The sequence below is a fragment of the Berghia stephanieae genome, chromosome 7 (assembly GCF_034508935.2).
Source record: "Berghia stephanieae isolate SIO BIC M18660-M18661 chromosome 7, UCSD_Bste_1.3, whole genome shotgun sequence".
Classification (NCBI taxonomy): domain Eukaryota; kingdom Metazoa; phylum Mollusca; class Gastropoda; order Nudibranchia; family Aeolidiidae; genus Berghia; species Berghia stephanieae.
Genome location: NC_088366.1, coordinates 30,161,047 through 30,184,783, shown reverse-complemented (window position 1 = coordinate 30,184,783; position 23,737 = coordinate 30,161,047). Strand labels below are relative to the sequence as shown.

The window sequence follows — 23,737 nt, the reverse complement described above, 5'->3', positions numbered from 1 at the left end:
GTATAATGTAAGCATTTGAGTGTGTTCCTCTTTGTTGGATTTTGTGCTTGTGTCTGGATGAGACTTGTAGGTGATTTCAAACTAAGTACATTGGTGGTATGATCTTGGAATCTACATCTGATCCCTATTTGTTCTTAGTTCCCCTTTGTCTTACTTTTTCTTGGGTGCTTTAATTGTAATTCTAGAACTTTTTACTATCCCATTTTCTTCCTTTTTACTGGCGCTGATATAACCTAAATGTGTTGCAAGCGCCGTAAAACCCTTAAAAACAAAAACAAAAGAAATTTGGGTTCGTTTGTTTTTAAGGGTTCCAAGGCACATTGCATCATTTTTAGGCCATTTTAGCGGCAGTAAAAATTAAATGTTTCCTACAATGTAAGCTGGAATATAGAATATTGGAATCATTCAAGGCTACTGGCAGCACAATAGGATGAAAACATACAGGGAAGGGGTGAAGAGACGTTTTGTTTTTGTTTTTAAGGGTTTTACGGCGCTTGCAACACATTTAGGTTATATCAGCGCCAGTAAAAAGGAAGAAAATGGGATAGTAAAAAGTTATAGAATTACAATTAAAGCACCCAAGAAAAAGTAAGACATAGGGGAACTGGGAACAAATAGGGATCAGATGTAGATTCCAAGAGCATACCACCAATGTACTTAGTTTGAGATCACTTAAAAGTCTCATCCAGACACAAGCACAGGTCCCAACTAAGAGGAATACACTCAAATGTTTACCAATCATATAATATGATATGTAAACTAAACATAATACAATGCATAACAGAGAGATGATTTACAAGGAAAAAAATATCATCTCCCAAAACTATAACTATACATTCGACTGTTTCCCTCCCAGCCAAGGAGCTCCAGCAAGGATCAGGACAAAACTAAGTAATCTCATTCCAAGACAATGACAGGAAACAATTGGGAAACGGGTATGGGGGGATAGAAGACACAGCATGTACCTCCCTGCCAACTATGGGAGGGGTGAAAAGACAAGACGACGCACGATAGAGGTCAGATTGACCCAAGGGCCAGACATACTCTCCAGCCCTGAGAGTGAGAGTTTTTCCATTACTGCAACCTGCAGTAAATTGAAATGCTAACGTAAAATAGATGAAAATAAGACAAAAAACTATATTATTGATTTATTTATTACGATTGCCCAACCAGTCATATTTTTATCAACAAACATACATGCATATATAAATAAATGGTTTAAAAATTACTGCAGACATCAGTTTCAGATCTTGTAAAATATTGAGCAGTAGGAAAGTATTTTCATGATAATGGTGTAAAATTATTCATAAAAATTGCCATTGAAAATAATCTTAAATTTTTATCAAAAATGATATGCTACTTCATAGTTTTAACCAGGCATAGAAACAATAGAATCTAATGTCTTAAGTACAGAATACCGTTTGAAATCTGACACCAAAGACTAAAGATGAAAAGAGACAGAAAGAAAATCTTGAGTATAAGAAAAGTATAATGAAAAAAGTATATATGTTTGTTTTTAAGGGTTTTACGGCGCTTGCAACACATTTAGGTCATATCAGCGACAGTAAAAAGGAAGAAAATAGGATAGTAAAAAGTCCTATAATTACAATTAAAGCACTCAAGAAAAGGTAAGACAAAGGGGAATTGGTTTAAATAGGAAACAGATGCAGATTCCAAGAGCACACTATCAAATTATTTTGAGATCACCTGAGTCTCATCCAGACACAAGCACAGGTCCCAACTAAGAGGAATATTCTCAAATGTTTACAAATCATATATAATATTAATATATAACAAAACATAATACAGTGCATAAAAGAGATGATTTACAAGACAATAAATATCATATCCCAAAACTCTAACTATAGATAGAATGAAGTTGACGTCACTCATGTCTTTGCTATTGTCTTTTGCCATCCGCATTTATGAGTAATTCTCACTAAACTGTATTAACCAGACTATAAACGTTTAAGGTTACACATAGCTTTGTGTGTTGGTCCATTATACTTCCCGATGGCAATGTTGTGAGCTCCTTAGCCAAGCGCATACTATCTATACATTTGACTGTTTCACTCCCAACTAGGATATCCAGCCAGGGCCAGGACAAAACCAAGTAATCTCATCCCAAGACAAAGACAGAAAGCAAGTTAGAAAACAGATGTAGGGGGATAGAAGACACCATAAGTACCTCCCTGCCCACTATGGGAGGTCAGAAGTATATTGTGATTGAAAATCACAATTGTATGACTCAAAACTAAAACACAAGCTTTAATGTAGTTTTTTGTTTGTTTGTTTTTAAGGGTTTTACGGCGCTTGCAACACGTTTAGGTTATATCAGCGCCAGTAAAAAGGAAGAAAATGGGATAGTAAAAAGTTCTAGAATTACAATTAAAGCACCCAAGAGAAAGTAAGACAAAGGGGAACTGCGAACAAATAGGGATCAGATGTAGATTCCAAGAGCATATCACCAATGTACTTAGTTTGAGATCACCTATAAGTCTCATCTGGACACAAGCACAAAATCCAGCAAAGAGGAATACACTCAAATGCTTACATTATACATTCAAAATAAATATAATAATAATACACAACAGAGAGATGATTTACAAGGAAAAAAATATCATCTCACAAAACAATAACTATGCATTTGACTGTTTCCCTCCCAGCCAGGACTCCGACCAGGGCCAGGAAAAAACCAAGCAATCTCATTCCAAGACAAAGACAGAAAGCATGTTGGAAAACAGATATAAGGGGATAGAAGACACAGTATGTACCTCCCTGCCCGCTATGGGAGGTCAGGATCCCCACCCAGTTAATGTAGTTTAACTTCCAATCAATGTGCTTTACAGAGAGTAGCCCCATGCTGACTGCAACATTGAACGTGTAGGACAAGACACAAATATCTAAGGCGCTCTTATAATCTTTTGACAAGAGTCGAGTCAACCAAAGCACTTAACTGGATTGCAATGAGAACAAATTTGAGAAAATTGGCCTTGTCAAAACCGTAAAATGGTCATTACCTGATCTGCTAAAATGAAAAAGAACCCTGGGCTATGTGTGAAAACTTCAGTAACATTGAGTTTTCCATAGTTATATTAGGTATTTCACCAACTGAACAAGATGACATGTTGGTAAATATTTTATTTAGGCTTAAAGACGATACATATTTGAAGAGCACCAAGGGTATGCACATGCATTATTGTATGCAACTGACATGAAAAATTAGTAAATTGTATTAAAAGAACAAAACAAATTTTTTTCCTAATGTGTTATCAAGTGTAACCCAGAAAGAAATCAAATTCTCCACATCCTTTACTTTAATACACTTGCTGTTACCAAAAAGTACTACGTGTCACAAAAAAATGCACATAATTGTGATGAGTAGAAAGCTACCTAAAAGTCATGAACAAAGTATGGTCCAGCTATCTGAAAAAATAAGAAATTAAGGACAGAAATATTAGCAGACTCTCCAACTTTTCAGAAAAAATTAGGGCACATCTCGGATTGAAATGATGATGATGATGCCAACGATGATGGTAGTTTTTCTGGAACAATAAAATATTTTAAAATTGGGAAAATAGTTGGAAATTAGGGAAATCAGGAAATGATAACAAATATCAGGAAATCTCGAAAGTTGGCAAGTCATTTGTTTGAGGGGATTTTCTTGACATTTCAAGATCTTATAACTTATGGACAAGACCTGGATTTTTAAGTGATGTATTAATGGGTTTTAAATACGAGAAGGGTTTTGAGTCTCAACTAGCAACTTAATATCACTGAGTATGAGGAAAATTTACAATTTTATTGAAATCATGTCAATAATAGAAGCATATTATATATGTTGACTTCATTTCATAGTAAATCTCTAAAAATTGGAAAATCCCTAACTACAGTAAACGAAAGAAAAGATTTTTCATTTCGATAACTATTAGCAATATAAACTTTTGAGATCTCCCGTTAGAGCTGGGCAATAATAGATGTTTGATGATTGTTGGCTTCACTTGCTTGCTTTGACTATATTGTTGATTCTGTCTGCAATAGCTGAAATGTCAACGTTTTTGTCCAGCTTGACAAACTTCCCCCGTTTTATCTCCACAATGGACAACAGTTCAGGTGCCGTTTCCTTCAGCAACTTGATATGTTGTTCTATTTCACCTGTAACAAATAATATAATGAATATAATGACCAATAAATGAAAAATATAAAACATGAAGCTGATGTGGAGATGAAATGAACAATAACAAAAAAATATTAATTAATAAATGTTTAAAAAGAAAGAAAAAAACATTATGAGAGAAGAAGAAAGAATGAGCAAATAATAAGTGAAGATGGCTGCACACTCCATATTGTGGCAACATTAATTTGCCAGGTTTCCTATTGTTCGGTTGGATATCCCGTAATGGCAACCTGATCCATTTTTTCTGGCCTTTGTAAAATATATTTTCTTTGCAGTCGAAGAGGTTTCTCCTCAAGAATCCCAGGGTGGCGTTTGCCTTTCTGCATGGTTGCACTGTGTAGTCTTTCCAGGTCAGGCAATTATTTATCGTTACTCCCGAGCGAGAAATTGTGCTTTGGTGACTACTTCTAGCGTGCTGTTACGCATTGTATACTTTGATGGTATTATTTTCCTTTTGTTGGTAATTTTCAGAACTTAGTATTTTTGTGGGTGAAATTCCATGAAATGGTCATTTACCCATAACTGTTGGTTATCAAGGTCCCCCTGAAGAATTTCTGAGTCTTCCTTCTTGTCTTATAGCTCTGTACAAAAGGCTGTCATCCGCAAATAGTCTCAGTTGAGTTTTTTGGCGACAATCTTTCAGGCAAATCATTGATGTAGATAAGGAACAAAAGGGACCCAGAATGCTACCTTGGGGCACACCTGATAGTACTGGAGCTGATCCTGAGATTGCACCTTCAATTCAGACTTGTTTATTGTTAGAAAGAAAATCCATTACTCAGTCGTGTGTGTTACTATGATTCCATATCTCCGCAGTTTAATAGCCAGAGTATGGTGATGGACCTGATCAAATGCCTTTTGAATAATGAAGATACTCTTGCTTCCTCCAACACCTGAGGCACCTTCCCTTGTTTGATTGAACTCTGGAACATTAAAGTCAATACTGGTGATATTTGATTGGCACATTTTAGTAGCTTGGCAGGTAACTTCATCGGGCCCGTTGCTTTTTTTCTTTGATGTTATGAAAGAGCTCTGTCACACCCTGATATATATATCTGATATATGTATGTCTGTCATTGGTGGCACATATTTGCTTATAATTTGAGGTCTGCTTGGAATGTTCCCTGGCTGTCTTTCAGGGGGGTAACTCCTGTGTTGTTTCTATTCTTTCCTTTAATATAAGACCATAGTTTTTTTATTGCTATTTGAGTGATCATTTACAATGTCATTTACATAGTCCCAGTGTGCTTTCCTGCATTCTCTTTGTTTCCACTTTGACTTGCTTAAAATTGTTGTTATCACGGTCAGTGTTTGTTATTTCTTTCAAGAATACTTTCTTTTTCTTTCTAAGTCATTTAGTTTTCGTATTAATCCCTGGTTTGTAGATTTTGGATGCTGTAGTTTTCTGGGGTACATTGTCAATCATTATAGTTTCCATATTGGGTGGGAAAAAAAAATCCCATTGTTCACATATATCAGTATCAGGTGTGATATTTGCCATAAATTCAGAAGCAAATTGCCAAGTGTCTTGTTCCATGTTAATGATATTTGCCTGTTTCCATAAAAAGATGTTTTTCTTCACTGGTCACATTCATTTTGGTTTGATTCTGTTGTCAATTTGCACAGCATCGTGGTCACTGATCCTTGGTAAAATAGACACTTCCACATACGATGGGTGGTTCGTGAGGAATATATCTAGTAATTAGATATTTCTTGTGCTTTCTTTGATCACTGGTTGCAGACTGCTATCTGACACAGTATCAAGATAAAGGTTGTTTTAGGTTTTGGGAATACTGACTCTCATTGACAGTGCCGTTGTTCCAATTTATGTCAGGTAGGTTAAAATCACATGCAATCCAGATCACTAATTTGTTGTAATCTTGAGCAACTTGTTTGATGACGTCACATATTTCATTTGATGTTTCAATGCCATTGCCTGGCTTCCTGCAAACAACTCCTATTATCAGGGGTGGTTTTAGTTTCAACGAGATCTTGCAGAATATACTGGTGTACTGACGTTTTCATTATATTTTAGAACACTACACTTCAGCACGGAAATCTCGAAATCACGGAAATCTCAAACTCAATACAATTTCCCGTTTTAATCCCTCTATTTTGTTAGTATTGGCAACACATAAATCTCAAACACTTTCTGGGGCCAACACGGAAATCTCGTACAAACCGGACTTTCCCTTGCAGTGATTGAATTTATTTTTCGCGAATTGTTTGTGTTGAACGGAAACTAAAGATGCCATTGCTCTCCTCGTAGCGCTAAGTGTCAGTTAAAGTGTTACGCATGCGTGTGTGTGTGCATGCTGAACTGAGAGGGAATTGCGAAGCATGTTTGACCAGCACCAGCATACCACCCATGACTCCATCAGTACCTCACTTAATGGTACTTAATCTGAGGTGCCAGTACCATCACAAATAAATGACCAGTATCGCAGGGATGGGAGACTTGGCAGTGATTACCTTAGGCAGTAACTGTTACATATTAACTCTAGTACCGCATTGGGGTCAACCGGAAATAACGACCGGTTCCCAGTACTTGCCTAGCACGTTTGAATGACGTAGCTAACATATAGCGTCACTCGGGTTTGATCGCGTCATTTCATACGTCAAAAACTATTTCATACTCAACCCAAACAGCTTAAATAAACTGTTTGCTGATTGGCTGAAACTAATAATATCAACCAATCAAACTTCGGCTTTTATTTCATAAAGAACACAATGGAATTTTTACTGAATCAAGGTCGGGTCTGTGTTACGTTTCTACAACTGATGCCCGTGTCGCTTGGAAAAGGTGTGTTACACTTAAACGACTGCGGCGTAAGTGAGTTGGGAATGGTGTGTTACGTTTATACAGCGGTCGAGGATCGGTATGATACAAACAATGAGGGGTGGGGAAGGTGGGGTGAGACCAATGCACTCCCTCTCTCTTTAGCCTGCTATGGGTAAGAGGGTGTTGTTAAGTGAGGAGTGATAGTAGTGATTTTAGGTACCGGATTCATAGGTAATGACGTTGCGTGCTGAGTGTGTAATCCACAATGCGATATGCTGCTTTGACTTTTTATCAAGCACGCAGTGGGAATTGTCATTCCATTTCTGTAATTGAACTTGAACAAGACGCACTAAACGCAACACCAGTGAAAACTGTCTTCATAATTTTGTAAAAGATGGCCGAGATAAGGAAATTGAATTATCACACTATCGAATCTTGACAGAGTTCACAATAACGGAGAGTTATCATTATAATATGACTTTTATCAAGACGACCCACATTTACCCCCCTCATATCCTCTGTAAAATACTCAACATAGAAAACTCGAACAAATAGGCCCGATCCCGACTTGTTCGAGATTTCCGTGCTCGAGTGTACTTGTTTTTTTTGACACACCCTCTCCTCTTTTACATTGACTTTGTCCATTCTGTAAAGATCAATGAGTCAGTGAGGTGAAGTTCACTATTTCTTATTTTATCATTTAACCAAGTTTCCGTTACGAGACTTTGTTTCTTCAATGATGTTTTTAAACCCTTTTTTTATTCCACAAACTCTGAAATATATCTCAATATAGCCTAACGTTTTCATGGGTGATTTGTAAGAATCGACAAAGTAACCAACAAGGTGTGAACTTAGTTGATTCTTTGAGTAGTTGCTCTCGCTTTCATGTAATGCAAATCTCAGTTTCTGCGACCGTATTATTTGTTAAAATATTCAAAATATATACATGATAATATTTGTCTGGTGCAGAATATTACCCATTTGTCAGTTTTATATTCATTCATATTTATCGTACTGAGGGACAGAATTTTAAAAATCAAGACTAAATTTCTTTCAAACCATGCTTTCGTCAACAATGGCAATTGCTTGCTAACCTTTGGATGGGACACTAGTCTATCGCAAAGTATGTTTCAGCAGATTTGACAGACCCAGCTACCAAGACAATGCTGGGTGGAAAATGGGAGTCATAAAAAATAATCTAGTCTTGACTTCATTTGGGATCAACCAAGCTCCCTCCGCTATGAAGTGGGTGCTCTGCCGACAAAGTACAGGTTGATGTCTATGAAATATTGCAAACACAACCATTTGTAGTCTTCAGAAGAGACAAAGGAAAAAATAACAAAACCCAAACAACTGTTAAAAATCCCAATTATTCTCATACCTTGAGATAATCCAGTGTGGTAACTGTCTCCAAGCTTTTTAATGACATTCTCCAGAGGTAAAGCTGGTCTCTTTTCAGTCACAAAATAGCTTTAAAAAATCAGTCAAGGAATATCCTAAATCACGCTCAAAGAGGAGCACCCAGAAATGTATGTAGTTTTCAAACATATCGTGTTCCAATATAACTTTGCATACAATCATATCATTAGCATTTTTTAAAAACAAACAAAACAAAACAAAAACAAAAAAGCATTTGAAAAACAATTGGAAAAAAGATACCAGCACCAGCATAATGTCAAACTAGGCCGCAAGAAATCTGAATGAATAACAAAGTAAAATATCCCCAGATTTTTGAGTTCACAACAGACTTACAACCAATGATATCCAATAGTGGAATAGATTTATATCACAAGACATCAACGGTGGCAAGACGCATTCTTTTCATATGGTAAACATGGCTGTCATAAGCATGTGGACAGCAACTTCTATCATTTAACTATGTGCACAATTGCTTATATTAGTTTCCCTAAATTATAAATAAGGCTTTGCAATTCAAGTTATTGTATGTGTGGGTGATTATGATTAATCAATATCTCAGTGATAGTCATTAATATTCAACCCCAGTTTTTCTCTATCTGGCTTATCAGACGACAAGATCTGAGTCACTTCAACGACCACCCCTAGCCAGCAACAGGCTTACAGTAGAAAATACCTGTCCAGTATCATACACTGACAAGTTAGGCAGCTCTATTGGTTTTCTCTTTGATCATTTATTTTTCTTGGTAATCTATTTTCAAAAATACTTTAAAATATAAAAATATTGATGGAAGTACCTAATTAATTTTTATACACCCAAATTTTAATACTTTGAAAGATGAGTTACACTACCAGGGAGGAAATGCTAAAACGTTTTCTTCAAAGGGGAAATTCTTATGTATTTTCTTCACTTATTGATATATTATCAAAATATCTGCCTCATGCAGACAAAAAGAAAAGAAATTGACCAATAATATATCAGTTGTGCACTTTACATCCCTTACTTAAACAAGTTGATTCCTACATACACATTGTAACGTACAAATTCACAATGACTGAAATGCTAAACTAACAAAACTGCTGTCTAAAACAATATGTTACTTATTTGAGGATGTGGAAAAAAGGGAAGGTAACAAAAGCAACAACTGAAATTCTGTGACATGAAAGGATACGATCTGAGAATCCTAATTATCTCGGGTAGGTGTCCCAACATCCTTATCCTCCTGTCCTCTGCTGGATCCCGAGTGAGGGCCTGTTCCATCTTCAATGCTTCTTTTGCACGAATCTAAGAAGAAAACGAATATCATAGTAAACATTAAAAACTTTGTAGGGTCAAGATAATAATAATAATAATAATAATAATAATAATAATAATAATAATAATAATAATATAATAATAATAATAATAATAAATAATAATAATAATAACAATAACAATAATAATAATAATAATAATAATAATAATAATAATAATAATAATAATAATAATAATAATAATAATAATAAATAACTTTATTTCATCCTCTCAGAAATTCTTTCTAAGATGTGTGATACATATTTTTTAAAAACAATAAATATTTGTAACCATAGCAAAGAGCATTAATATAAGAAAATAAATGACAAGTAGTAAAAATAAATGTAAATAGTGAAACAAGAATCAAAATGGAGTAAGTGTAATAGATCTCAATAGAGAAATGACTCGCAATTTTCTTTTTGTGTATGCTCCCTGTTTACCAAGCAGATTGAACTGATGATCTAATTTGCACTAGACAGCATCCTATCAAAAGGATAGCAAGCAATTGTCACTGCTAGTTATGCGCTTCAATCCCGGAACAATCAGTAGGCCCATGAATACTAACATTTTGAGATAGGCACATTAGGATGGATGGCTTAAAGTGTCTCTAAATTCCATGTTCATGTCAGCATCCAAATAACTGGAATCCTCACCTTCAAACAATCAAATAAAATTGATCATAGATTGAGCAAGATTTTTTTTAAATAAAAAAAAATTCCAAAAAAAGTCTGATCCTACCTTTGCTAACAGTGCCGGAGGAATTCCTTTCATGGAAGACTGAGAAGGAGTGGATGGTGATGATGACATAACTTTTGATGATTTACCAGTGGACGGGGATAAAGCCTCTTTAGACAGAGGAGAACTGTTGTTGGCTTTACATGTTGTATCATTTGGCTGTTCAGATTTAGTCTTGGCATCATTCGATTCAGATACTACTTTAGAAAGAGCTTTTTGTAGCTGAGAAAATAAAAAATCGAAAAATAATAATGTAGATTTTTATCTTTAAATTTTTAAAGAGCAGGAGGAAGAAGGATAGGAAATAAAAACAAACAGTAGATGAGGAGGAGGAAGAAGAAGAAGAAGAAGAAGAAGAAGGGGGATGAGAGGAAGAGGAAAAGTAGAGAGAAATAATATCAAATATAATTAAATCCTGTAAAATCAGTGATGATAAGGGCAATTTGTCAAAAAGGAGGAAAATGTATCGGTCCATCAGTTAAACTCAAATAAAATCAAAACCTAAAATATCATAGTTTCGGATATTTTTCATTACTACTTCTAGTGTACAGCTATACTTAATAGCAGAAATATATATTAGTTATTTCAATTTTTAACGAATTGTCCTTTCCTTAAAACGATTTTTTAAAAATACCTTCAAGAGATTAAAAATTAGTTTTGGTCAAAAGGCCTGAAAGTATTTGATTTTACTTGTTTTATCTTTGTTACTGTAGCCCAGTGGTTACGGATCAAATAATTAGAATCTTTAATAAATTAAAATTGTAAAAAGAGTAAACTAAGGTGAGCACCTATATTGAAAGATTATATATCATCTTATATAACAAATGAGTTATATAAAGTTATATATATATATAATATATAATATGAATTTAATATAATATATAAATAGTATAAGAAAAGGATGAAGTATAGATATATAAGATTATAATGAAGTAGAATGGAGAGAGAGATGAGAGAGATGAGAGAGAGAGATGAGAGAGAGAGAGAGAGAGAGAGAGAGAGAGAGAGGAGGAGAGAGAGAGAGGAGAGAGAGAGAGAGAGGAGAGAAGAGAGAGAGAGAGAGAAGAGAGAGAGAGAGGAGAGAGGAGAGAGAGAGAGAGAGAGAGAGAGAGAGAGAGAGAGAGAGAGAGAGAGAGAGAGAGAGAGAGAGAGAGAAGAGAGAGAGAGAGAGAGAGAGAGAGAGAGAGAGAGAGAGAGGAGAGAGAGAGAGAGAGAGAGAGGAGAGAGAGAGAGAGAGAGGAGAGAGGAGAGAGAAGAGAGAGAGAGAGGAGAGAGAGAGAGAGAGAAGAGAGAGAGAGAGAGAGAGAGGGAGAGAGAGAGAGAGAGAGAGAGAGAGGGAGAGAGAGAGAGAGGAGAGAGAGAAGAGAGAGAGGAGAGAGAGAGAGAGAGAGGAGAGAGAGAGAGAGAAGAGAGAGAGAGAGAGAAGGAGGAGGGAGAGAGGAGAGAGAGAGAGGAGAGAGAGAGAGAGAGAGAGAGAGAGAGAGAGAGAGAGAGAGAGAGAGAGAGAGAGAGAGTGGTTTCATTGATGGGGCTTTTTTCTTTTCTTATTACAGGAGGAAGTTATAATATTTATATTTTTGAAACGAACCTTAAACTGTACTATCACTTGACCTACTTACAAATAAAACCTAGACTCATTTACCCCCTCTCCACCCCCTTTCTTTTCAAGCCTTGTCTCACTTTTGACATCTGGCGCCAATTTGTCAAGACTGATGCCATAAAAATGGGAATGTCACCAAAATTCATGCAACTGAGCACAGGTGTAAAAATATGACACCAGATATGGTGATTTTTTTCACGGATCCACCACTTGAACTGAACTTTTATCAAAGGAAAATGTTTGACACTGCAATATCAGCTGAAAATTTCTGCTAAAACCCCAAAATCCCAGAATTCCACTGAAAGATTATCATCGCTGGTAAAATATCATTTCTTTACACTGGACACAGAAAAATCTCTATTCTACTTGACTTCACTTACCCTAGGATTAAGTTTTCCTACTTGCATCTCCAGAACATCTTTGGCAGACCTGTAAACCTGCAGGTTGGGAGGCTGAGGTAGGTTAGAGATCAAAATATCTGGTACTTTATCCAGGGCAAACTTGGGATGCCATCTGGATAGTTTGTCATCCGGGATGCGCAGTGGTGGAGTCAGGCTCTCTAAAAATGTCTGGATATGTAAAAATAAATTTAAAATTAAAATGTGCATATTATGAGTATGGAACATTTCTATTGCTTCACAATGGTGTATACCTTTCCATAGCAGACCATATGAAGACAATATTGAAGATTCTAGAGAAAATATTTCACAATGGTGAATAGTTTCATGATGATGAAATGTCAATAAAGCTAGATAATGAATGCGATGCTGAATATGAAAAGGAAACAGAAGAAGACAAAAAATAGAAGACGAAGAAGAGGAAGAAGAAGAAGAAGAAGAAGAAGAAGAAGAAGAAGAAGAAGAAGAAGAAGAAGAAGAAGAAGAAGAAGAAGAAGAAGAAGATGAAGAAGAAGAAGGAGAAGAAGAAGAAGAAGAAGAAAAAGAAGAAGAAAATGTTTGTTGATGCTGGACATACCTTGTGATGCTTTTTCAGGATCTTCAGCAGATTGGCCTTGAATAAAGTTTTTCTCCTCAACAGCACAGAGGCTGTGAATGGAATTTTCCCATCTTTGGTCACGTTCTTGTTTGCATCTAGGGAAAAGGGAAAGAGAAGAAATATAAAATACTAGTCTCTAGCCAAAGTTGAATCCATAACCCTCTAATCTAGATTGAAGGACAAGCTTTATTTGCAGGACTTTAATCATCTCAAACAAAGATTTATACTTTATATAAGAGTCAATTTTTTAGATGAAACTTAAAAATATGGAGATCCTGGGGATTCAATGAAGGGGGAAAAAAATTCTACTTGGTCTAACTCATCCAGCAGCCCAATCATTAATAAACAGGCCTGAAAAAAAGAAGGGAAAAAAAAAGGCAAGAAAAGAAACGAAAAACAAACAAAACTGGATGCATCTTTTAAACTAGGTACCACTGCATGCCAATCAATGTTCTGGTCAAGTCCCACGGAACTCCACAAAACAAATAGACAGCTAAGCAAACATAAACATGTGAAAGTTCCATTGACTCCATGGATGGAGCATCAATCTCACAGGTACATGAACCAATTCATAACCCATTCACTATTTCTCTGACATCTCTGTCCAACCAGAAGTAAATGGGTAGCTCATTCCATTAGATTGGGTGTAAAATGTTGCAACAGAGTTTTATTCAAAGGGGGAAAACCAGTAAACCCTGGCTCCAACTTCAAAGGCTTTATGACACCAAAGAAAAGGGACATAACTTACCACCATCGTTATCCCTTAGATTTGCTTCAACAGTTAAGAAATAGGGGCTTGTCCTTTGGCCGTACACAGGGACCTTTTCCTGCTTGAAAGTGTAAGCATCTGGAACGACAGTCTTGATCTGGCCAGCTGTCTTCTGTTGGAAATTTCTGGAGAAAAGAATTGACAATTTAAACAAGATATCAATGTTCAATTCTATCCAAACTTCCAAACTTTTCAGAGACAAAATCAAGGAAAATTCTTGATTAAATCAAAATGAAGATATTCAGACCTGCCATTGGCAAAAGACAAAAAATCTGTGTATTTTGGGGAAGGGAATCAGAATTTTATTTTTTTTAATCTGGTCTGAATCAAATCAAAATACACTAATTTCATACTTATTGCTTTGAACAGATACCATAAACTGTTTTAGAATTTACAGTGGAACCTCAGTACAACAGGTATGGTAAGACCAGCCTAAAATCCATGTTATAACTGTCCTCACTTAGCCAAATTTCATTTCAGGGTTGAGAATGACTGGTCACATAAAAGGAGGAAAATTTTTCAGCGAATAGATCAAGACCCATCCATGCAATAATAACCTATAAATTTGAATTTCATTAACATTTACTGAGATGCAATCCAGAATAATGTGTCTCCCAGCAATTTTTTACACCACTGGAAGGAATTTCAAAAGTTGAAAGTGTCATTACAATATATTGTGATTTTAGTAATGGTGGTAGTAGGGATGATGATGTGGTTGTGGTTGTAGTAGTAGTGGTGGAAGGGATGATGATGTGGTGGTGGTTGTAGTAGTAGTAGTCTCAGGGATGATGGTGTGGTGGTGGTTGTAGTAGTTGTGGTAGGGATGATGATGTGGTGGTGGTTGAAGTAGTAGTGGTAGGGAGGATGATGTGGTGGTGGTTGTAGTAATAGTGGTGGTGGTAGGAAAGATGATATGGTGGTATTTGAAATATCTCTCTTTCAAGCGGACTGTTGTGTGTCTGTGAATGTGTTTTGTGCTACACATTGTCTACCTGCAGCAAGGCCAGTGTTATACTGAAAATGGTGAAGAATAGTAGTTAGTAGCCTATACAAACACAAACACAAAATATTCACCAACTAGGCCTAGCCTAGCTCTCCATTGCCTTAAGTTGTCATAAATAAGCTTAATGTGGGCTAATTCATTGCATTTGAAGATATTACGTGGGTTTCGGAGCCTGCTATAGCCGGTAAATTTTACTAAAGGCAAAGAGGGGAAAAATCTGGGATTTAAAAATAGCCTGTTTTTACTAGGTGCCTGTTATATCCAGACCTGTTAGACTGAGGTTCCACTAGTGTTGTATCTGGTCACATGTCCATTTCTTACAAAAATAATCATTTTGCTAGCCAATTTCCCTATAAGAGTTTTATATTTTAAAACTGATGGGTAGGTCTGGATATTGATGATGTTAATAAAATGGTGGGGGAAAAAAACCCATCTATCAGTGACAATAATGAGGCATTGCTAATACATCCTTTTGATGATGATGATTATAATAGTTTGTTTTTAAAAGTTTTGCGGCGCTTGCAACAAATTAAGGTCATATCAGCACGCCAGTAAAAAGGAAGAAAATGAGATAGTAAAAGGTTCTAGAATTACAATTAAAGCACCCAAGATAAAGTAAGACAAAGGGGAATTGGCCCAAATAGGGAACAGGTGTAGATTCCAGAGTACTCAATCAGTGTACTTAGTTTGAGATCACCGAAATGTCTCATCCTGACACAAGCACAGGTCCCCACTAAGACGAACACGCTCACATGTTTACAAAGCATAAAATATATGTAAAACAAAACAAAAAAAAATAATACAGTGCACAACAGAGAGATGATTTACAAGATTAAAAAATAGCATCTCCCAAAACTCTAACTATACATTTGACTGTTTCCCTCCCAGTCAGGGTCCGGCCAGAGCCAGGACAAAACCAAGTAATCTCATTCCAAGACAAAGACAGAAAGCATGTTGGAATACAGATATAGGGGATAGAAGACACAGCAAGTGCCTCCCTGCTGACTAATGGAGGTCAGGAACCCCCAGCCAGATGATGATGATAATAATTAATAATAACAACAATAATAATAATAATAATAATAATAATAATAATAATAATAATAATAATAATAATAATAATAATAATAATAATAATAATAATAATAATAATAATAATACAGGGCTACCAATTCAAGGAGACAAAAATCTACTGAACTTTTTCGCAGACACATAGACCGACCCCTTTCTGAGTGCTGAAATCCATGAAAAAGACATGTCATTATGTGCTTACTTTTTTTTTCCGTTTAGCAGGTGATTAGAAAATATACGGAGGGTTTATGACATACTGAATTAAGTAAATATACGGAAAATTGGCAACCTTGATGATGATAATAATAACAATGATGGTAAAATAGGCACTGCCTGTAAATTGTGAATCAACACGACACGATATTGACACATACTTCTTAGTCATGTTCTGTACTGAGGATTGGAGCTTGTCAAACGTGCACACCTCAGACCGATTGTGAAGCATGCTGACTACTGTGTCCATGGCTTGAAAGGCATTCTCAAGTAGCCGGTAAGTGTAAGGTAGTGTGAGGGTTGGGGGTCCTTCCTTCACAAGGTAGTCAAAACGTTGATGAGCAGGAAGTTTCCTAATTGGGAAGATTTAATAAACGTGTAATATCAAAGAGATCATCAAAATCACTTTTTTACCACATCAAAAAATATATTGATTTTATAATCAAAGTTTTATATCAAAACTATAAGAAATAATACTGTAGGTTAAGTTTCTTTATTGTGAAGAAATTTCAGCATAAGAACATACTCTTCTGAATGGTACTTTTGCCTTATTTCAACATCTTGTATTTGATGCCAAAAAATTGAGACATATTTTTCTCATGATCTATCAGTGAAACTAATCACAACGGGATATTCATATATATGAAAGCAACAATAATTTATAATCCAATTTAACACAAACAAAACTTACGTTTCAGCCTTTTCCTCTGATACAGATTCAGCAGATTTTGCCATCTTGTTGTCAGCATTTGCTTTAGATAATTCATCAAGCTTTCCTTTCACTTCCCCTAAAATCCCTTTCTTCTTCAGACGATTTTTAAGAGCCTGGCCATCCTGATGATGTAAAGATTTTAATCAACAATAAACCTTAGAACATCAGTTCAGAGTTGAAATTCAATTGAAAAAATATAAACAAAGTGATTGGATTCCAAAACGGAAGATATTGTTAGGACTCTTTATTATTACCCAATGAATAACAGTTTCGATTTAATCTAAATATAAAAGTAATTCGAGACACCAAAGCATCCAAACCAAATGGTGTCAATAGCTACATCAGTGTTAAATTTACGTTACAGAAAATGCAAACTTCAGCCATAAGAGCACCCTAGCCCATCCCCTGGTTCAGACCCTAGCCTTCTTACTTAAACAGCCTGACAATAACAAAAAATTTACGACCATCAAAAGAAAGCGAATAGTGAGTTGCATTCAGTACTTCAGCCAATGGGATTATTTGTTTCCTGGAGCACTAATAACAACTCACTTTTCTCTTTCGTGACTTAAAAGCACCTTGAATCAGTGTTAAAATGAAAGCTCTTAAAATAAAATTTCAATTATTCAGTTTCAAACATACTACACATGTATTGCACAAAAAATTGCACGTTTTTATCAACAGATTTTTACACAGGGTATGAAAACATGATTTCTAACTTACTCACACCACACCACAGAGTAACAGTGGTAGGTTGTAGTTCATAACATTGGAATCATTGGAATTGTCATAGAAGTGTCACTTCTTCACTGTGACAATAGATATCTTGCTTTTCTTAATGGTGCATTTTTAAATGTGAGCAGTTAATTCCCTTTAGATCTTATCTTTAGAAATACAACCAAAACCATATAAGACACTTTTGAATGACATTTCTTCTTCTTACCATCTTACTGAGAACTTTAAGCTTTTCAGAGAGATCGTGCAATTTGGGGGTGATGGTTGTCGGAGTGGGATCGGGTGATGATGAATGTTCTGGTGTCAAAGCAAGTGGAGAAATAGCTCCTTGGACATCCGACATTTCAGTGACAAGGTTTAATATCTCTGCCTTGCCTGATGAGCCATCTGTACATTTTGAAGCGGTATCATCACATTTTGATTTCTGAGCCTGAAAATAAATAAAAGACATTTTGAACAAATATTAAAAGTCATCAAAACACAAACAAACCAAAAGCCACGATATTTTATAAAGAACATTTACTAAAGGAGCTGAAAGCCCTCTAAAATGTATCCCAAGCCAGTAGCAAAACTTAACTTGTAGAACGTGATGTGCACCTCTATTGAAAGCCCTATTCAACTGACAGAAAAATTGTTGTTACCACCAGGTACATATATTTTACCGAAGTGACAATTCGGACCCAGTCTGAATTGCTTCCCGTGGCAATTCGGACTCCTGCCACAATGCGCCTGCGTATTCACAGGAAGTGTCGGAAGTGGAAGCTGGGTCAAAAGTGAAGCGTGGTAGGGTGGGGGGAAGCTGCTCGTTCTCAGTTGTCAGTCTGTAGGACTGCAATGCCCAGTAACAAAATTAGAAGGGGAGTATGAAACGATCTTTGAAGCCGGAGATGACCTGACATCATGGATCGACAAACATAATCTGGAGGTGTAGCCATACGCTACTACTACTAGTCTGTAGGAGGGCGAGTGAGCGAGCAAGTCACATTTTAGAACTCCCGAAGATGACTACCTTCAAAAGCGGTGATCTATTATTCCCCTTTGTCTTACTTTTTCTTGGGTACTTTTTAATTGTAATTCTATAACTTTTTGCAATCCAATTTCTCCCTTTTTACTGGCGCTGATATGACCTAAATGTGTTGCAAGCGCCTTAAAAAACAAAAAACAAAAAAACATAGATCCAAATATTCGTGGTCTTTGGGAGATTACAATTGTAGTCGCTATTGTTAACGTTAACAATCAATTTGCCCTCGCATAGATAAAAGAGTGTCTTTGTGTAATGATTGGAAGATTTATTTGATTTGCCACGAGCGTGTTTCAAAAGATACATGCATGACATATCTACATTATATATATATATATATATTTTTTCATTTTTTAAAAAGATTTTACGGCGCTTGCAATACATTAAGGTCATGTCAGCGCCAGTAAAAAGAAAGAAAATGGGATAGTAAAAAGTTCTAGAATTACAATTAAAGCAGCCAGGAGAAAGTAAGACAAAGGGGAACTGGGAACAAATATGGATCAGGTGTAGAATCCAAGAGCATACCACCAATGTACTTAGTTTGAGATCATCTATAAGTCTCATCTGGACACATGCACAAAATCCAACAAAGAGGAATACACTCAAATGCTTTCATTCCTACATTTAAAATAATAAATATAATAATACATAACAGAGAGATGATTTACAAGGAAAAAAACATCCATCTCCCAAAACAATAACTATGCATTTGACTGTTTCCCTCCCAGCCAGGACTCGGACCAGAGCCAGGAAAAAAACAAGTAATCTCATTCCAAGACAAAGACAGAAAGCATGTTGGAAAACAGATATAAGTGGATAGAAGACACAGTATGTACCTCCCTGCCCGCTATGGGAGTGAAACTGAACCTCATTGAAACTCTTCGTATCGTATCATGAAAATCCAAAGAATCTTGACAAATAGTAAACAGCAAGCTCACTTGAGCAAAACAATGGCAGAAAACTAATTTACATGGGAATTAATTAGGCTACTTACAATTGTTTCTTATAATTAGGTACCCACATCAGTGAATAAACGGTCAACCAGTTTGTTTACAACGTGAGGCAATTGAGATGTACTTGTAGCAATCATATAACTTTCGATTTGAAGGTGTCTTCATAATGCACTTCCGGCTTTCGCATTAAACGTTTTCATACTTTTAGGTTCTACCAAGTAAATGTGGTCAATTTTGGCTTAGACGAAACAGTGAAATTTAATGCTCGGCGGCTCAGTTAAAATTGGCTACCATTGGGATCACGACAGGTTTGGAAAGTGAAAAGAAATTTCACGAAGGCTAAGAAGCGTCACTGAGCCGTGGCAATATATCCATCGTAAATATAAACGGCCCTTGAGCTATGCGTAGTGCTGTGGAACATTCCTAATTACTTCATGGTCATTCGACTACGATTCATGAATTCTTTCTTTCTTCTTCATTTCTTTCTTTCCTTTTTAAAAATATTTGAATTTGACGAATTGACTGATTCCAGTTAATTGACTGAGAATTTACAGGTCTAATATTTTGCCATTTGCAGCCGCGAAAAAGTGCAGGGAAAGGAGAATAATATGACTTTGGGCATTGAGCGTTTTATTTAAAAGGCAGTATGGGTCGGGCTTTGCCTTTTGTCAAAGCCAGTATCTTTATTCTTTTTTAATTAAAAAAAATATGCTGTTTTATTTCTAAATATAAAAATAGAGGCGATTCTTGGCAGCAAACCATGCAATAGAGCCCCACCACTGGGATAGGGGCAGAGTACCATCTAATACTAATATTATTAGATAATACTGGACTAGGTGCCTACTAATAAAATAAGCACTGGTTGAATACGGAGAGAAAATGATCAACTGGTAATGGGATTGGGGGGTAACCCACAAACGAACGAGACGCTGGACGCAGGGGAGAACATGGTGATACGAGATCAAAGAGAAAAAGCCGCCGGCTCTTGGGTTGTGGAAATGGTTGTTGGTGTGTGTGTGTGTGAGATTTTTCTGTTTTTAATGACTTAGAGATACTCATGAGTGTGTGTGTGTATTTAGGAGGACCAATACGGTTTCTATAACTGCAAACGGAATAGTAACTGAGAGTTTCATTAATGATACTAATGATAAATGAGTTCATCATTCGGGTGCATTGCATTGCAGTATTCCAAATCGAAGAGCCATCGGAGACTATTCAGACTCTACCCTGGTTAGCCACGAAGTTCTCTTTAATTTAGACTAGAGTCCAAATTGTCACGGGAAGCAATTTAGATTCGGGGTTTGAATTGCCACGAGAAGCAATTCAGACTCGGGTCTGAAAAGCCTTTTCCATATTTTACACCAAAAAGAAAATGAGAGTAAAGAGAAAGAGTCCAATCCACTAGGGCATTCTAATTTTAACCTTGACCCACAGTCATTTGAAGCCTGATTATTCCTCTCCGACAACTTATCAAACTGGTGTTGTAAATTGTGGTTGTAGTTTTGTGTTGGGGTGAAACAAACAGCCAGAATGGGAAGGTAGTCAATGTATAATTTAAAAATTTAAGTTTTTTGAAAATTGAAGAAATTACACTCTTCTCATCAATGACATATCAATTAAAATCCAGTTTTAACATTTGTAATTTGAATTCAATTTGCACTGACTTGAAGTTATGTAACCCCAAACTTCTGGATGAGATGAGTCTGGATACAGACAATTACACAAATTGATTTCATATAATTATTAAAATATGCATAAATTAAATAGACCATCCTTGAATTTGAAGCTACACACTGAAACATTTTTTTTAAAAATTACTTTCATCGGGTCATCAATCATGAAAAAAATAAAAAAGTTAATTACAATTTCAATAGGCGCGGCCTCGGCCTCATCCTTGGCATTGCCCTCAAGTTCCAACTTTTTCTTCACTCCATGCGGCGGTGAAGATGATGCAGCACCACTATCATGGTCTAATCTGCGGGCAGCTGATTTCCTAACCCTGGCTTTTGGACCTTGAGATAATGAATCCATTTCTGATAAAATTCTTTTCCGTGGTGTACATTCCTGGTTCATGTGGTCATCCCAATAAGTCACTTCTTCTGGACATGTTTCTGTAACAAATTCTTCACCAGGTTCGACGCCTGAATGACTCTTTTCTAATTCAGCTTTGCTGGCACTGGATGCACTAAGGTCTTTGGCAACTTTGAAATCCAACTTCTTTTGCCCTTTGCTGGGTATGACGGATTTGGGTTTTCTCGCTCTCGTTGACCTCATTTGCGTTTGAGCTCTAGTTTTCGACAGTTTAGTTGACGATAAAACAGATGTGGAGGATTTTAAGGTAAGACCAACTTCAGCCACTTTATTGAGTTTATCCTTGTTATCGACAATCTGCTGTGACTGTGGTGAGCTCACTCCTTTTTTCGCGATCACTTCGTCATTGTCGGCGTCAAGTTTCCGTCTCTTAGACGGCTGCAGATCTCGATTTCCTTTCCTCAAAGTGAAAAAGTCTTTTACCTTCGATTGTGACATGCTTTTCAGACTGTAAAAATATCTTATTCTATAATAAAATCATAAAATGTACAGGTTCCCTAAATATTTGGTCTTTCCACTTTCAACAACATAAACAAAGAACGATAATCATTCCCGCCGTGACTTCCTAATTTTCGATTGGCGTAATCTCCCCTGTAGCGTGCTCACTCGTGAGCAAATCATCATCATCATCATCATCATCATCATCATCATCATCATCATCATCATCATCATCATCATCATCATCATAATAATAATAATAATAATAATTCATCATCATCATCATCATCATCATCATCATCATCATCATCATTATAATAATAATAATAATATAATAATAATAATAATAATAATAATAATAATAATAATAATAATAATAATATAATAATAATAATAATAATAATAATAATAATAATAATAATATATAATAATAATAAAAATAATGAGAAGAAGGAGAAGAAGAAGAAGAAGAAGAAGAAGAAGAAGAAGAAGAAGAAGAAGAAGAAGAAGAAGAAGAAGAAGAAGAAGAATGAAACTACTACTACTACTACTACTACTACTACTACTACTACTACTACTACTACTACTACTACTACTATATATAATATAATAATAATAATAATAATAATAATAATAATAATAATAATAATAATAATAATAATAAGCATCATCATCATCATCATCATCATCATCATCATCATCATCATTACTACTACTAGTACTACTACTACTACTACTACTACTACTACTACTACTACTACTACTACTACTACTACTACTACTACTGTTGTCGTCATTGTTATTGCTGCTGTCACTGCTACTATTACTATTGTTTCTACTACTACTACTACTACTACTACTACTACTACTACTACTACTACTACTACTACTACTACTACTACTACTACTACTACTACTACTACTACTACTACTACTACTACTACTGCTGCTGCTGCTGCTGCTGCTACTACTTCTACTACTACTACTACTACTACTACTACTACTACTACTACTACTTACTGCTGCTGCTGCTGCTGCTGCTGCTACTACTACTACTCTACTACTATACTACTACTACTACTACTACTACTACTACTACTACTACTATTACTACTATACTACTACTACTCTACTACTACTACTACTACTATACTACTACTCTACTGCTGCTGCTGCTGCTGCTGCTGCTGCTGCTGCTGCTGCTGCTACTACTACTACTACAACTAATACTACTACTACTACTGCTGCTGCTGCTGCTGCTACTTCTACTACTTCTACTACTACTACTACTACTACTACTACTACTACTACTACTACTACTACTACTATACTACTAGGACTACTACTACTACTCACTACTACTATCTACTACTATACTTACTACTGCTGCTGCTGCTGCTGCTGCTGCTACTACTACTACTACTACTACTACTACTACTACTGCTGCTGCTGCTGCTGCTGCTGCTACTACTTCTATTTACTACTACTACTACTACTACTACTACTACTACTACTACTACTACTACTACTACTACTACTACTACTACTACTACTACTACTACTACTACTACTACTACTACTACTACTACTACTACTACTACTACAAATAGTGCTTCTATCATTACCACCACCACGACCATCACCACCACCATTACCGCTACTACTACTTCTTACACTATAATTGGCCAATAAACGGGTCGTGTCGTTTCTGTCTTGGTGGACACGCGACCTAAA

General features: G+C 36.0%; 1 protein-coding gene across 1 annotated transcript; it reads right to left on the bottom strand.

Annotated features, from left to right (window-relative positions):
- Window positions 1–1,137: 1,137 nt before the first annotated feature.
- On the bottom strand, window positions 1,138–22,124 carry LOC144977035 (DNA replication factor Cdt1-like). Its single transcript, XM_078921752.1, has 11 exons — window positions 21,338–22,124; window positions 17,709–17,930; window positions 16,748–16,890; window positions 16,218–16,409; window positions 13,749–13,894; window positions 12,980–13,095; window positions 12,385–12,573; window positions 10,408–10,626; window positions 9,548–9,660; window positions 8,341–8,429; window positions 1,138–4,155 (listed from the first exon to the last, which is right to left on the bottom strand). The coding sequence occupies exons 1-11, from the start codon at window positions 22,001–22,003 to the stop codon at window positions 3,998–4,000; spliced, it is 2,253 nt and encodes a 750-aa protein (XP_078777878.1). The 5' UTR covers window positions 22,004–22,124; the 3' UTR covers window positions 1,138–3,997.
- Between the last annotated feature and the right edge of the window lie 1,613 nt (window positions 22,125–23,737).

Bases quoted from the DNA above. Each gene is read 5' to 3' on its own strand.
- LOC144977035 (XM_078921752.1), bottom strand. From the start codon at position 22,003: ATGTCACAATCGAAGGTAAAAGACTTTTTCACTTTGAGGAAAGGAAAT. The intron at 17,931-21,337 runs GTAATTAACTTT...ATTTATTTTCAG, and splicing joins AGGCCGCGCCTATTGAAATT to GCTCAGAAATCAAAATGTGA. The intron at 4,156-8,340 runs GTATGAGAATAA...TATTTGTTACAG, and splicing joins CCACACTGGATTATCTCAAG to GTGAAATAGAACAACATATC.